Below are 16497 nucleotides of genomic sequence, written 5' to 3'. Positions count from 1 at the left end.
TATTAAAATTCTTCAGACGGGATTCGAACCTGCAACCTCTAGCTGTCAAGGTGAGCGTCACAACCATTAGACCACAAAGGCTTCATCAAAGAAAGGTAAATACAGTGTTCGAATAAAGGACATGAAGAACAACCATGGAGACTCTGTGGTGTAATGGTTATGACGCTCGCCTTTACAGCGATTTTAATTAAACATAGGCCTATACACTTAATGTAAAATACATTTTAATTTAATTTCAGCAAAGGAGCATTGATTTTTAATAATGTATTCTCCGTGTCAGCCTCCCTCATGATGGGATTAAGTCAAGTTGCTAACAGTTATGAGATGGTGATAATAGGACGCATCGTCATCGGCTTGAGCGTTGGTATATCTATCACAATCGTACCTCTATATTTGGCTGAGATATCGCCTGTCAACTACAGAGGTGCCATTGGTACATGTCATCAACTGGCTATAACAGTTGGCATCTTGATGGCGCAGGTAAAGTTTCTCTGATTCCACGTAATGCATTGCCTGACTACTGTCCAATGACTGACCTATGTTCCATATAGTGTTATTAGCGTTTCAATCCAAAACCCCGACTTTCCGATGGCGCTGTACAATTCAAGGAAATTGGAACAAGTAAAGAGAATGTCATCACAAATAATTTCCAGATCTGCAGGGGCGGACTCAGAAATGTCCGAAAAGGTGGAGGGGGAACTGCAAAGGGGAGAAACTGGGGCCAATGCAGACTACAGCACACTATGTAGTTTAGGACATGCGAAATTTTTGTTTTCTAGATGCCCGAAAATAACCTCTGGGGCGTTTAGGTGATCATTTTTTTTTATTTTCTTTCTTTCTTTCTTTCTTTCTTTTTTTTCTTTCATTTGTTTTAAATTTACCAAAACACAAGGATAGAGGCACCCCCGCCCTAAAATCTGGCCCTGATCTGTGTCAACAGAAACTTACAATACCGTTATCAGCGATCAAGTTAAGCCTCGTTCGGTTCCTTTCGAAACGGGTCCGACATTTTTGGCTTCTTTGCTATTGGCCCTGTTCAAATTAGACTTGCCTCAAGGCCCTTGTTAATTTTTTTTCTTATTCTGGATAGCGCAGACGAAAGGGAAAAAAAAGAAAATCGAGTATGTTACGCCAATTTAATTAGGTATGGCGTGCATTAAGACAAAATAAAGATTGAGTGACCCAAATTTAGAGCCTAAAATCCATTTTCAAATGAGATTTATATTGTTAACTAATACACTCGATGGAATCTCGCCTCTAAAGTGGCTTACTGGGTTTACTTGTTTTTCTAGTGTCGTATTTTTACATAAATACGATCTAGGCCTACATTACTGTCGTTTGAACTGATTTTATTGAACATTTGCACGTGGTAGAGAAAAATTTAAAAACTAGTAACCAATTTTCCAGTGGTTAGTATTCCGTAGGCCCAATTTAAGTGCAGAGCATGGTGGATAAAATTTGAAATAGATAAACGACATTATTTAATTTAAACTCCATTTTCTGTTTAGGTTTTTGGTCTTTATGTATTAGATAGTTCTGATGGTTGGCCTATTTGCCTCGCATTGACTGGAGCAATCGGTTTTGGTGGTTGTTTAATTTTGCTTATGTGTCCAGAAAGTCCGCGTTGGCTTCTTATCAACAAAGGCGATGAAGACAAAGCCAGAGAAGGTATATATACAGACTGTGATGTAATACATAGAGCAGCCTACTGTAACAATTAACAACACAATTCAAAGTAGGCCTATCTTTATTGCAATTTGTAAACAATTTGGAGTCGAAAGAAGTAGACAAACATAAAAATACCACAAAAAATAAATTAAATATTCGATACACATCTTAAAAATTAAAAAGGAAAAAGGAAGGGTAGGTAAAATTAAAAGAAAAAATCGAAAATTGTATATACAATTAGGTATTAATTAAATATATGGTTGATATATACATTCATTTAGAAAAGAGAAATTCACAGAAAAATTAAATACATGTTATTAAGGAATTTTATATACATCAATTAAGATATAAAAAAGTAATGCGAAAACGTTGAAGTTCAAATGTAAATTAAAATTGATTAAACATTTGATATTATCAAAGTAAGAAACACATTTGAGATCTGAAGGGTATCATTAATTTTAAATTTGTAAATTTTTTGTCATTTGTTAACAAGTGCTTAACATATATTAAAAATGCAATAATTTATAATAAAGTCACACAGTGCGCCTATAGATTTGTAATAATATAATACATAATTATTGGATAAGTTATGCATAATGCATATTTTATGCATAATGTAGGCGACGTGTATAATAATTTAAGCATAATTCATATAGTATAATTTAAGACAAACTAATAACATAATTGAATTTAAACGCAAAAACATTCGTTTAGATGATCCCTAACGATATCAGGATAGGCCTATAGGTGAACGTTTCAAATTGTGTGGGTCATCCAAACAAATACTTTTTTTTTAACATTTATGATGTTGGGTACAAATGAGCAATATTTCTTGTCAATTCAATTTGATCGTTGTAGCTATGGTGAAATTACGTGGAAAAGATGATGTTGAGAACGATATAGATGAGATAAAAGAGGAGCATCGGCAAAGCATAGCTTATGATGAAGGAAAGATAACAATGCTGGACGTCATTCGAATGAAGGAGAGTTGGTGGAAGATGCCACTTATCATCTCCGTTCTCCTACATGCTGGTCAACAGTTTTCTGGAATCAATGCGGTATGTCTATTATTGTTATTCTTATTTTTACTGTTGTTATTGCTATTGCTAGTTTTACTGGGGTTTTTTTTTTGTTATTTAATTGCATTTTGGTTGTTATTGTGAATATTGTTGCATTCATTGTTATTGTGTTATTGTTGCATTAATTTTGCTGATGTCTTTCACGCATCATCATCATTATTATCATCTTAATCATCATCATTGTCATCTCAATATTATTATTATTATTATTATTATACAGGTGATGTTTTATGCCACTGAGATTTATGAGCAGGCACAAATGGATGAGGACGCAGTTGCCAAAGCAACGGTTGGTACTGGTCTCATAAATGTCATGATGACACTAGTGGCAGTGAGTATATATTCAAGCAACTAACTTAAAGTCGAAAGTGTCCGTAAAGTGTCCGTAATTGCGATCAGCTTTAAAATGGTTAAAATCGCTACTGAGTTGCCACAAAACGTTCGTCCTCCTGTGGTATATTGTCCCAGTATGAATATTATTTTTATTGTTTATTTGTTGTTGATAATGATGATATTGTTGATTGATTAGATCACAGGCTCTATATAGATCTATAGGGTCTGTGATTAAATTGAATCCTTCTTGCTACATTTCCTTGTGTCATTAAAAAGGCCTGTTCAAAGCATTATCCAAAATTTAATTATCCATATAACCATAGCTGTGTATAGTGATTATAATCTAATTTAAATTCGGATTTTTGCTTTGTATTTTATAGGTTTACATTGTAGAGAGGACAGGGCGGCGTGTTCTGATGCTCTACCCTTACGCCGTTATGATATTCATCACTGCTATCATTACGTTATCTTTGAGTTTAGATGTAAGTACTATAATTTATATATCAAACGCCAATCTCTATTATTATAATTCTGATAGTTTTAGTTCTGCAGATAATCTATATACAACCAGCTCCTCAAACGCTTCCTAAAGCAATAGTGTTTGAATATGTCGTTTTTAATTTTTTCGTATCCGTATGTAAGACTCTTCAGTGATGATTTTTTTCTTATATAACATTTATATAACATAATAATAATTGTTTTTTTTTTCATTTTTTTAATTCATCTTTTATTTCAGAATTTTATATCAATAGAATAAATAAACATCATCAAAAGTATTAACAAGAAAAAGTGGAAAACACAATCAGCTGCATATACACGTACAGTATACATTTTCAATATTTACTTATTAATTTAAAAAAAACAAAACAAAACAAAGTCAAAAGCAATAAATGAGGAACCCCACATTAACAGAAGATGTGATTCCCGAAACATTCAACAAAAGGTGTAACAAAACAACATCAACTTAACTGTGCAACGGGGGTGGTGGGAGGTATAAGTGGGGGTGCATTATTTTTTTCACATACAGTTAATGCAGAAATTATAAAGGGCGCTATTTTAGGTGAGATAGGTGAACTGAATACATAATAATGCATACCTGACCTCCACGCAAAACAGAATTCAGTAGTGTATCGAGTATGGGGTGCTTGCAGTGCCTATGCTTGTGAATGCTACGGCGTAGGCCAAAATCTCATTAAATAGGCCTTTCTAAGTCAAGACAGTGTGAAAATTAATGCATTATAATTGTAATATTATATCCCTACGACTAAACACAGTTTATGTGCAGCATGGCTTAGGGGTCCTTCACAATTATCAACATTTTCACAAGCGTACGTTAGTGGGGAGGGGTTAAACCCTGGCGTACGCTTTTTAAAAAGGTAATAAAATGTCGGTCAAAAATCGTCACAACCACGAAAAAACTGCTGAATTACACACATAGACGATTGTCTGAAATATCCTATACCTAGACTACCGGCAAAAGTTTGATGAACTTCAGTTCCGTGCAGTAGCGAGAATATGCGTTGATCTGGTGTATAAAGCCCTGTTTTACGTTACGATGTATTCGCGATTGAAAAAAAAATTCTCTGTACTCTCGCGACTGAATGTGTGTCGATGATAGTTGCGTATTTGCTGTATTATTTTGCATGACTCATTGGCTGGTAAAATTTAAGGATTTTTTTTGTAGAACTGTCTGTAAATCAGTGAAAACTACGTTTTACTCCCATCTGTTTTTTAAATGACATATTTATTTCTATAATTGAAATTTAAAAAAAAGAAATAAAGAGTGGAAATGGGAGTAGACCAAGAGGGAGACCCAGAAAAAGATGGATGGACTGTATCTGAGAAGATGGAAGATTGGTGGACCTAGAAGCAGTCATGGATCGCACCAGATGGAGGACGATAATGAGACCACCCGACCCAAAAATGAGGGGACAAACAGGATGATGATGATGATGATGATGCATTTTTGGGTAGACAGCCTTTAATACGGTATACAGTACGTCATATATTCAGTACGTCATATAGTCAATATCGTCAGTTTCGGTAAAATTAATGTTTATAATATAATGTTATGTTATGTTATGTTAAAAAAAATCAACATTAAAATGATACATATAATTGTTTTAATATCCTGTGTCCGAGCATTTTTAAGCGTTTATATCCTTCAGAATCAGTAGTACTATAACAGTTAGTATGTATGCTATATCTTTACACTACTATAGGCCTACTACACAAGATAATCAACCAGATTCAACGCTGCTTTGCATACTTTCAAACCATGCTGTGTCTATAGGCATTGGGATATTATTATTATCCAATAGTCCATTAATGTTCACTGTGTCGATTACACTCGACCGACTACCGGAGATTTTGGCCTACTCTAATCCTACTACGGCGCCGTAGCTTTCGTCCACAAGCAGCGACAACTGCTTTCGCGAGGGAGAAGTCAATCATACATATTCATGTTTTCAGTTACCGTAAATGCTAGAATAAGCGCTGCGGCGCTTATAAAATTTTTGGCGGCTTTAGTGCGGCGCATATGGCGCTTATTCGAGAGTGGCGCTTATAAAGAAGGAAAAAAAATGGCGTGGCGCTTTTTTGCCCGTTTTCATGTTACCTATTTCACGTTTTCCCGTAGTTCAGTAGGCCTATCATAGGTCCTATCATCGTAAACAAACGCTTATAAGAAATGCTTGTGTCTTCATTGTGTTATTTATTCATTTTAACACTGTATAGACCTACATTGAATTTAAAACCCTGTTTCATTACACACAGGGTAATATTATAATATACTCTTGATTAAGCGCCGCGGCGCTTATTCGAGAGCGGCGCTTAACGAAAAATCATGTTTGGTGCGGCGCTTATTCGAGAGCGACGCTTATTCGAGCATTTACTGTAAATGCTTCTCTTTTAATTTTGTTTTTATTTTCTTAAATGTTCACATAATTTTATTTGGTTTCTATTTACTGACTCTTCTATTTTACTGACTGAAAATTCGTTTTCGGGCCGATTTCGTCGGACCTTCTTCGGGCAGTGCGACCCGACTGTCTGGCTGCTTGTCTTCTCTGTCGAACAACACCCGACGACAGGAAAGACAGCTAGCATTCGGCTGGTTGCATTGCCTGGCGGGGGTCCTGTGGCGTCGGTTCGGAGGGTTACAAGGTGAGTTAGCGTCTTGGTTTTTATTTGCTTTGCAAGACTTTTCAAACAGATCTTATATTCTGGTTTAGTTTGTAGTTTATTTAATTGGTGGGTGAGCAATAATGTAATTTGATTAATGTGCACACCTCTTTTGTAGTTAAGAATTTCATTTTATATTTTTGTTGCTTACATTTTGTTCTTTTTTGGATGCACAGTTATGATTTGTCTAACTTATGCCCCTGTTATGAAAGTGTAATCCAATATTGTATTGTAATGACTTTAAATAGCACCCTCTATAACTTCTGCCTTAGCTGTATGGAAAAATAAAATCAAGTACTTAAGGCCGAAGCCTGCATGCATCCCGGGGTAGGAACGTTACATCCCAAGACCAAAGTCTGCATCTCGAGGCAGGAACGTTAAATCCTAAGGCTGCCCGCAGTACGCATACCCCAAACTATGCATCCCGGGGTAGAAACGTTACATCCTAAGGCCGAAGCCAGACCTTAAACTATGCATCCGGGGTGAGAACGTTAGAATCCTACTAACACAGTGATGTTTGCATGAGAAGTTTTAATCATATCTGCATTGTTTTGTCGTTACCGTTTTTACCGAGATAATATTTACTTCATATTCGTTTAACTTTGCCTTTCAGGGCGATGCTTGGCAGTGGGTTACACTCGTGTTCATTTACTTTTACATTATCGGATTTGCAATTGGACCAGGTATTTTAATCAATCGATCAATCAATCAATCAGTAAATCAATGAGTCAAATCAATCAATTAATTAACCAATATTTAAGCAATTAACCAAATAATTAACCAACAAAAAACATCTAAAATTATACAACAATAAACGACATATTTTTGTGATGCACACTTGCAAATCACACGTTACTGCATTACACTTTCCACTGGAGCTGCAGTACGAAGGGTACCCCAAAAAATTTTAAACCGGCGGTTTTGTAGGTAAAGTTGTGCCTCAAGGTTGGTCCATCATTTCTTCACATCTTTGCTTCCAGGTCCAATGCCTTTTGTAGTTGTACCAGAGCTTTGGGCCCAAGGTCCGCGTCCAGCTGCCATGAGCTTAGCTGTCCAGTGCAACTGGTGGTCAACATTTATAGTCGGACTGGCGTTTCCGTTTATGCAGGTTTGTTAATTGACAACGCTCATTAATACAGAAAACGATAAAGGGGATGACACTGATGATGATGTTGATGTTTTTTTTTTATTGCTGAATATGACCATTGACCACAGAAAATAATTAAAATATTGAGATGTTTAGACGAAAACACAAGTCAAAAAGGACAAAGCCGTAGACAGGATTTTCAAACAGTGTGGGACAGTAAAAGGGTGCACCAACCTTACACGTAAATTCAAATAATATGGACCCATTATCTTAAAATTTGACCCATTTTATGCAAAAAAATGAAATATCTGGACCTATTATCATAAAAGGTGAAACATTTTACGCAAAATATGAGAAATCTGTACCATTTTTTTCATTTTGTGCATAAAACAGCATAATGTATACCATTTTTTAGAAATGTAGACCCATTCTTTGTGAACCTAATAGAAAAAGTATGTGGGACTGTCTCAATTGTCCCAATAGCTGGCTACGGCATTGAAAGGGACATTAGGATAACGCGAAGTTTTTGCTCCGGCAGGGACGTATCCAGTTGGTGAAGGGGGGGGGGGGTGTGATGATGATGATTTTTACTATGTAAAAGTGTCATTTCCGGCCATCCAGATGTTGTGAAACTACGGTTTAGAAGTATGTAAAGAACATACTCAAAGACAATGTTTTTAAGCTTTGTTTTCTATGGTATATCACACATATTGATAAGATATGGTTGCCAAAAATCCCTGATAAAAGATCATGAGATTTTTTTTTGGACCTTCATTTGGACTAATGGCAGTGGCGGACCGTCAAGGGAAGCAAGGTATGCAGTGCATACCCTGGCTAAAACAAATTTAAAAATTATAGTAGTACAGTTTCTGCATTTGATTTAGCATTTCTCTAATCACAAATCGGGACCTCCACTGCCGATCGGGTATTCTATCTATATGCCTATCTCAATGATTAAAGTTTAAATATAAGTTTGCATGCATATAACCGATATATAGAAGAAACTTTGAATTATTATTATTTGAACTGAAATTTGTTAAAATACAGGAATAGGAATTATTTTTAAAAAGAAGATACTAAAACCATGCCGGTATTAAAAATAACATACATTTGTCTTTTGACTATAGAACGCAATCTGATACTGTATTATAGTAGTAGTAGACTTACAAATTCCTAGCAGGCCCTAGCATCAGTGGCGTAGGGGTCTTTAAATGGAAGGGATCTGATGGGGGATGGGAAAGTAAAGTGGGGATCGGTGATTAGGTGAGAGGGATAATTCGCAAGATAATGTGATTTGAGCATGATTTGTGGGTGGGGGGATGGGCGAGTATTTTTTTTTTCGACCCTTGCACATCCTAGATATGAGAACACCTAGCATATCCTGTAATTTACCCTACGGTCCGCCACTGACTAATGATGATGTGATGCTAATAAATTTTACTAAAAGTGTCGTTTCTGGCCATCTAGAGCAGGGGTGGCGCCAGGACCTGCCCGACGGAGGGGCTAAAGGCCCCGATGGGGAGGGGGGCTAGTGGAGAGAATCGAGTCTCACTTGGCTGGGGGCCAGGGGGCCGCCTACGGCCCCCGGTTGGAGCCCCCTGGAAGCCACGGATATTTGATGAATTATGGCGAATTTTTATTACTTGTTTGATAGGCATCGAGTTACATGGTTATATGACTTCATGTAGGCTATGCTTTCTAATGTTGACATCAGCTTCCAAAACCAAAACATTTTGAATAAAGCAAGAAACAAAGAGTATGCAATGTAACCATCTAATTTATTTTCAAATCCTCATTCTTGAAAGTGAAATTCTATATTTTGGAAATTTTGTATGAATTCTGTCAACCACGTTGTCATGGTCGAGGTTGCTTCACCTATCACGATGTATTCCAACCATCATGAGGCTATCTAAATGAGCATTTGTCATAACAGAACGCAAATTATTTTTAATTAGTCTCATTGAATTATTATTATTATTATTATTATTATTATTATTATTATTATTATTGTGATTGTTGTTGTGATGAAAAGTTAACACAAACGATATGGTGGCTAAACGAATATTGCATGTAAATATTTTTTTTATTTGTTGGTTCCCCGACAAAATTTATCGTCTTCCCCGACGGGGGGGCTATACCCCCCTCTAGCGCCACCCCTGATCTAGAGGTACTACTTCCTCACATTTTCACACCTCGGCTCCAACCATGGTGAGTCTGAGGTGGGTGTCGACTCACAAAATGCCCCCCCCCCCTTTTCAAAACAGATTTTCTCCCTTCCCTGGGTATGACATTAAACTGCATCGAGTCTGTTGATGAGAGGGTGCATAAATTTGTTTTTAGGATGTGCTCGTGTTTTTCATGCCCATTTTTCGTGATTATGACTATTTTGGATAGGAATTTTTTTAGGAAAAAAGGAAAATATATTTAATTTTAAGTGTGAAAGTGTAATCTATAGGTGCCCTAATCATAAATGTTCTTACCTCAGTCCCAATCATGTTAGGGCTGGGGTGGTTGTTCCTCAGTCTGTGAAAGTCCCTCCCTGGGTCACCTCTCTTGCGAATTCCTGGATCCGGCACTGTTGTTGGGCTTACTAATGTTATTTATGATGTGTCTAATGCAGTTTTCACTTTATCCTCCCAAAACAGTCCTTAAAACGTTCAGAGTGCGCTACTTCACAGGGGGGTTCGTCCCGCAGGGGTCCTACGTACCTCGCATAAAGGCTCCCCACTTTAAAAATCCTGGCGACGTCCCTGTGCTCGGGTAGTTTATAATAATAGATTAAAATGTTGAAATAAGGAATCTTATTTTCTGACTTTTATTGACAATAAATATGAAGATTCGTTATATTCCATCTTCTCGGTTTATTTTATTCAGTTTTTCTAACCTATTACGTTAATTTCTGTTATTTTTCTTATCAATCGTGTGACTGTTTCTTTTATTAAAACCATCTCATTAGAATTGTAATAATTTATCTCACAGTATTAATTTTATTTTTATTTTAAAGACGTTCTTGTTTTTTTTTTTTAATTCTGCTTTTTAAGCTTATCTAAATAATGATGGTGATGATATGATGAGGAAGACGATGATGATAATGATGATGATGATGACGATCATGATCATGATCATGATAAACACAATGCTGCAGTTAAAGACGGTGATGACAATGATGCTAATGGTTAAATCTATGGCAACTTAGTTTTGTCTATTTATTGACGCAATTTTTTAGTTTCTTTCTCATCAATACGCTTTTGTACCCTCTATGTTTCAGGAAGGAATGGGTGCTTTCACATTTTTGGTATTCACGTTCTTCTTAGCTCTAACGACTGCCTTCACATACTTCTTCGTGCCAGAGACCAGAAACAGGACTTTTGAAGAAATCACGTCCAAATTTAAGAGGGACGCCAAGCAATCGGAACTGAAAGCTCATGCAGTGTAATTGAAACACAATGTCTAATCTAAATGACACTACTGTTAAAAATATTATATTAATAAGATGGATAGATAAACTATCTATATAGATAAACTAACTATAACTAAAATACAGTATACATTATACTTAATAACTATTAATACTGTCTTATCTTTAATACCTCTAATTGTTCTGATAAAGGACAGTGTGGCAATAAAAGTTTGGTTCTCTCTCTGAACTAAATTTACATTTAAATTTAGCTGTTACTTATCTATTTCTGAACCGAAATTATTTGTATACTGTATATGATACAGTAATTGTATTAATATCAATGTCTAAAGTCAAAGTGTCTTTCAGTATGTTTGTCTACCAACCATTTTATAACAGATATAGGCATACATGGAACAACTTCAATCGTGTTATATTGATTACCGTAATAATATGCACAGAAGGCTGGCCCAGGTTGGAATGCCAGCTGGGGCACCTATTTTTGTACGCTCGCAGATTCCTCTTTAACGTTTAAAATTTATATATAAATCATTACCGCAAAGAGGTTTACCTATTATCACATATATGTATGCATGCATGTACTGTATGTATGTACCATGTATGTATGTACCTTGTACCTTGGACATAGGCTTCTTTTTGTTGGCCTCTTTTATCATAATATGCCTACTACTTAAATAAATGTATGCAGCGTGACAAGAACTACATCTGGACCGATACAATACGTGATTACACTTGAGGTTGCACTATCTAATAAATTGCACAGACACAGGGCCCGAGTTAAAGCGTGATATACCTTGGCCTGTTTCTCGATTGAAACCAGCATAACTAAGTTTTTTAAAACGGCAGCGCTTGAACCACAGATATCTTTGTGTCTATGATTTTAGTCTATTTAATCTCTTTCTTTCTTTGTGAATTAAGATAGTTCACTCGAAAGATACCTTTGCATCTATCTCATTTACTGTATATCAAGTACTGCATTGCAATGTAGGCCTATCACCAGTGCCACGACTCTCTCTTACTAGAATCATTAATTACTAAACCAGCAGAGGTGTCTAGAAAACTAAGATCTAGAAAACTAAGACATAAGATATCTTAGTTTTCTAGATCTAGAAAAGTAAGATATCTTAGTTTTCTAGATCTATAAAACTAAGATATCTTAGTTTTCTAGATCTAGAAAACTAAGATAACTTACTTTTCTAGATCTAGAAAACTAAGGTATCTTACTTTTCTAGATCCAGAAAACTAAGATATCTTACTTTTTTAGATCTAGAAAACTAAGATATCTTACTTTTCTAGATCTAGAATAATTTTCTAGATCTAGAAAACTAAGATACCTTAATTTTCTAGATCTAGAAAACTAAGATATCTTACTTTTCTAGATCTAGAAAACTAAGATATTTAATGATTTTTAATGATGGGTTGTACCATTATATCATGAGGTATTTTGATTTTAAAGCAGTAAAATAAAGTTTTACCATTATCTCTAAGTGGGGTTCACTTTTTACTAAAGGAATTTAAAAGTAATCTAGTCTTTGATTTTGCTGTACAGACGATTTTGCATAATTTTATTTGAATTAATTAATTCTACAGTTTGGATTAATTCATTAGATTGTTCTCTATGGATTGTTAAACATTCTAGATAGTCATTAAGTCATATGTTGACCCTGATTACGTACCCTTCTAAAGTCTACCTTTTTATAGTGAATTTTGGCATGGGTGAATTTTATCACTGATGATTTCAGGAATGTTACTGGTAGTCATTCTGTTTCTGTAAGTATTGATTATTGTAGAATGCGACAGAAGTCAGTGCTAAACCTCAGGCCTATAGACCCAAAATAGGTTAACAAACAGGACTTGCAAATGAGACATGCTATTCAGTCCTCAGTCTCTGGGTTAGCCATGACGAGTCGGTCAAAGGCCTACTAATTACCGTCAACAAGCATGACCCCGAGTTGATAGTGCCTCAACCAACACAGTTGTATAAATATGTTTTTGTTGTACCAATAAACATATTTTCAAGAAATCCTGAGCTTATCAAGTGAAAAAATATGGAAAAACGACCGTTTGAAATAAAAATATATGGTGATTGGAGAAAAAAAATAAATAAAAACAGCATTTCCCCAAAAGTGATGACAGTGTTCTCGCCGTTTTCCTCAGTTGACGTTTTAAATCTAAAGCGACAAAACGGCAGTACTTGGCAACTGTTTTATGATGATTTTGAAATACTTCAATAAGATAATTGAGAAATAATTGGAGGTCTTCGTTAAACGGAGACCCTTTAAAAATTCACAAACAGACGCCAAAAAAAATTCATAATTTTTATTTTTAGACAGCTTGGCGTATTATCATCAAAATAAATGAGAAAAAACATAGGGGTCTTCATTTTTGGGTCTTGGGTCTTCGTTTCATAGACACCGTTCTGGTGGTGTAACAAGTCATATTCTCGGATTAGGACTGAAAACCGTAGGCCCGGGTAACACAATTTGGCTTGTGTGCACTGAAAAGAACCCAGTACATTTTTCTTTGAGACGAGTAATATCAAATAGTCAGACAACCAATGATGTAAATACTCCCCCCCCCCCACCACTCTTCACAAACACACACACACCACACATACATACATTTTTCATTTGCTTTTTCATTTATATAACATACATGTTAGGAATTCACAGAAGGAGGGTTACTCATAGCAAGTTGTTAAATACATACACACACACATACAAACTGAGGCCTACATTCATATCAATTGTTTTACAAATTTGGTAGAAGCTATTACAAGGTACTATATATTCTGTCGATTACACTTTTTTTATAATAGGAACACAGAGGCCAAAATTTGCTTAAAAATTAAGAACAAATTGAGACTGAGGTAAAATTTCAAATGAGGTTTATATTTATAAAAACCAAAATATTATATCTGTACATTATGCGAGTAGGTGTGACTGTAATACCCTCTATAATACAGAACAGTAGGCGTACCTATCTGATGGGGGAAATTGTTTGTGGGGTCGCTTTCATCTACATTCCAGTACAGTGCATACTGCCATACAATTAAATCATTTTTTGTTTACAAACAAAATAAGAACATTTTGAGCCTGAAATCAGCCAAAGAACACCGAGCCTGGGCAAAATTTTAGTTTAAAAAAAAAAGTGTATATTTTAATTCAGCTGGGTCACAAGAATGTAATGAGTACCATACCAATTGGAGTGACAAAGCAATGCTGAAATACGTGCACAGATGCTACACAAAAAAAACAGTCAACACAAAGCTTAGACGTGAAGTACTCAAGCACCCAGCTTGGACCTCAAGGAAGCTAGGGCGCTTGAAACATCAGAGGCTCAAGCTAGTGCACTCGAAAATAAAGGCAAGGAAACTGTTAAAAAACATTCAGTAGTGAAGTAAAGAAAAGCTTAATACATTGGAAAGCGAACTGTACAGCGAAATCCTCCTAATGCATTAAGAGTACTTAATTCCAAATGCAGAAATTGTGGTGGAAATTGGCCTCACACAGGAAATAATACCTGTCCAGCAAGAGGAAAAATCTGTCGAGCATGTTGCAAGTTAAACCACTTTGCGAAGTACTGTAGAAGTAAATCCACCAAAGCATTTAATAAAGCACCTTCTCGATTAAATGTGACAATAGCAAAAGGTGAATTCAGTGAGGATGAAGAAGTATATCTATATTCAGTTCAGCACACCTCACAACTACCGCACCTTACAGTCCAAATTGAGAGTGACAGCATCGTCATGATGGCAGATTCTGGTTCTAGCATCAACATTATCGATGAAAAGGACTACCAACGCATGAAACACAAACCCACTCTAATCCAGTTCAATATATCAAAATTGTTCCATACAGGGCAGTTCAACCTTTTCACATCCTTGGAAAGTTCACGACAACTGTTACATGTCACTCACCGCAATACCATACAACATTTTATGTTGTCAAAGGTTCTGGTGGATCACTCCTTAGTTGGAAAACTTCTCAACAACTGAATTTAATCCAACCTATTTGTAGTGTGAACATAGTGAACTTTACAGGCAAGTTTCTCTCTCTCTCTTTTGTGGGGATAACCCACCTTTATTTTCCATTGTCTGTTTTTTTAATAATTTTTTGTTTTATACCTATCTATATTTCCTAAAGTGAATAAATATGAAACTCATTGAGTATCTTCATATTTACAACAGTTACATTTTTCATTTTTCGGCCCTTTTAACAGTTTCACAATGCACAAATCTTTAAGCAGCATTCGCTCACTCAATCATGATACAAGTTATGAATATCATCTATTTGCAATTACATTTTTCGTTTTGTTTTGTTTTGTTTTGTTTAACATAAAATCTGCCCATAAAGTACCGACGATTAATCTGTACTAAATTTTATGGACATAAGTCATCATGAATTATAGACGTCACATTAGGTATATTCATATATTTACATTTTTTTTAAATTTCTGTTTAAATAAAATTACGCCCCTTGTGTTCATGCTTTAAGATGAATTTTTAGGAACGGATGTTTAAACCATGGTATCATGATATCAACTTTACAGACAAGTTAATAAACGAAAAGGGACTTACATTAAACTCTGAAAAATTTGCATACAACAAACACTCTTGAATTCTTTGGTCACGTCTTCTCCAAAGAAGGAATTGCTCCTGATCCGAAAAAAATCCAAGCTGTTGTTCAGATGGACAAACCCCAAAGTGCATCAGAAGTACGTAGTCTATTGGGAATGACAAGCTACTGAGGTCCACGCTTCATCCCAAGATACGCTACTCTAACTCAACCACTTCGCGAACTAACGCAAAAGGATGTTCTGTGGAAATAGACTGACAGGCATGATCAAACTCTAGTCACTCTACAAGATGCACTGGTACATGCACCTGTTCTAAAATATTTTAATTTACACTACGATACTCAACTGTATATTGATGCCAGCCCAGTTGGACTTGGAGCCCTACTAATGCAAGTAGACCCTGCTGATCCTCAAACACACCATGTTGTAGCATATGCAAACAGAGCCCTCTCTCAAGTTGAGCAGAGATATTCACAAACAGAGCGAGAAGGTCTTGCAGTTATTTGGGCTTGTGAAAATTTTCACATATACATCTATATACATCTATGGAAAACCAATCACCACCATCACTGATCATACGCCATTAGTATCTATCTATGGGAATCCAAACTCTACTCCTCCCCCAAGACTTGAAAGGTGGGCAATGAGACTTCAGCCTTATGATGCTAAGGTCATTTATCGTTCTGGACCAGATAGCCCAGCTGATTACATATTACACCCGTACAATGCCCAATTGAAAACGAGCCGAAAGGAGTCGAAGAATACATAAACTACATAATAGCCACATCCACCCCTAAAGCAATCACCATAGAAGAAATAGAATTAGCAACAGAAGAAGATGAAACGCTGAAAGCTGTTATGCAAGCAACAAAAACCGGAAAATGGTATCACGGACATACAACTCACAGTTCTACACCCACTGTGAAAAAATGAAACAAGAATTAGCCGTTTGTGGCAGTGGAAAACTGGTGCTACATGGACGCCGAATTTTAATACCAGAAAAGGTGCAGAATCGTGCGGTTCGCATTGCTCATGAAGGTCGTATTGGCATTGTAAAGACAGAAGCTCTACTTCGTGAGAAAATTTGGTTTCCAGGGCTAGACAAGGCAGTTGACCACGTTGTTAAAAATTGTATCCAAGGTCAGGCAGCAACA

The 16497-nt window shown here is 35.9% G+C and overlaps 1 protein-coding gene across 1 annotated transcript in view; it reads left to right on the top strand.

The window, feature by feature from the left end:
* Positions 1-10858, top strand: part of LOC117111332 (solute carrier family 2, facilitated glucose transporter member 5-like) — a 17976-nt gene extending 7118 nt beyond the window's left edge. Inside the window, 8 exon segments of the mRNA XM_033254265.1 lie at positions 218-480; positions 1509-1668; positions 2527-2726; positions 2968-3078; positions 3461-3562; positions 6874-6943; positions 7241-7368; positions 10616-10858. Of these exon segments, the coding sequence (XP_033110156.1) occupies positions 218-480; positions 1509-1668; positions 2527-2726; positions 2968-3078; positions 3461-3562; positions 6874-6943; positions 7241-7368; positions 10616-10783 (1202 nt within the window). The 3' untranslated portion in view covers positions 10784-10858.
* The last annotated feature ends 5639 nt before the right edge of the window (positions 10859-16497 follow it).

This window comes from Anneissia japonica, unplaced genomic scaffold (genome assembly GCF_011630105.1).
Source record: "Anneissia japonica isolate Jap-2015-1 unplaced genomic scaffold, ASM1163010v1 scaffold287805_len679488_cov178, whole genome shotgun sequence".
In the NCBI taxonomy this organism is placed as follows: domain Eukaryota; kingdom Metazoa; phylum Echinodermata; class Crinoidea; order Comatulida; family Comatulidae; genus Anneissia; species Anneissia japonica.
The sequence above is the reverse complement of the archived record's forward strand: the minus strand, read 5'-3'. Positions and strand labels throughout refer to the sequence as shown.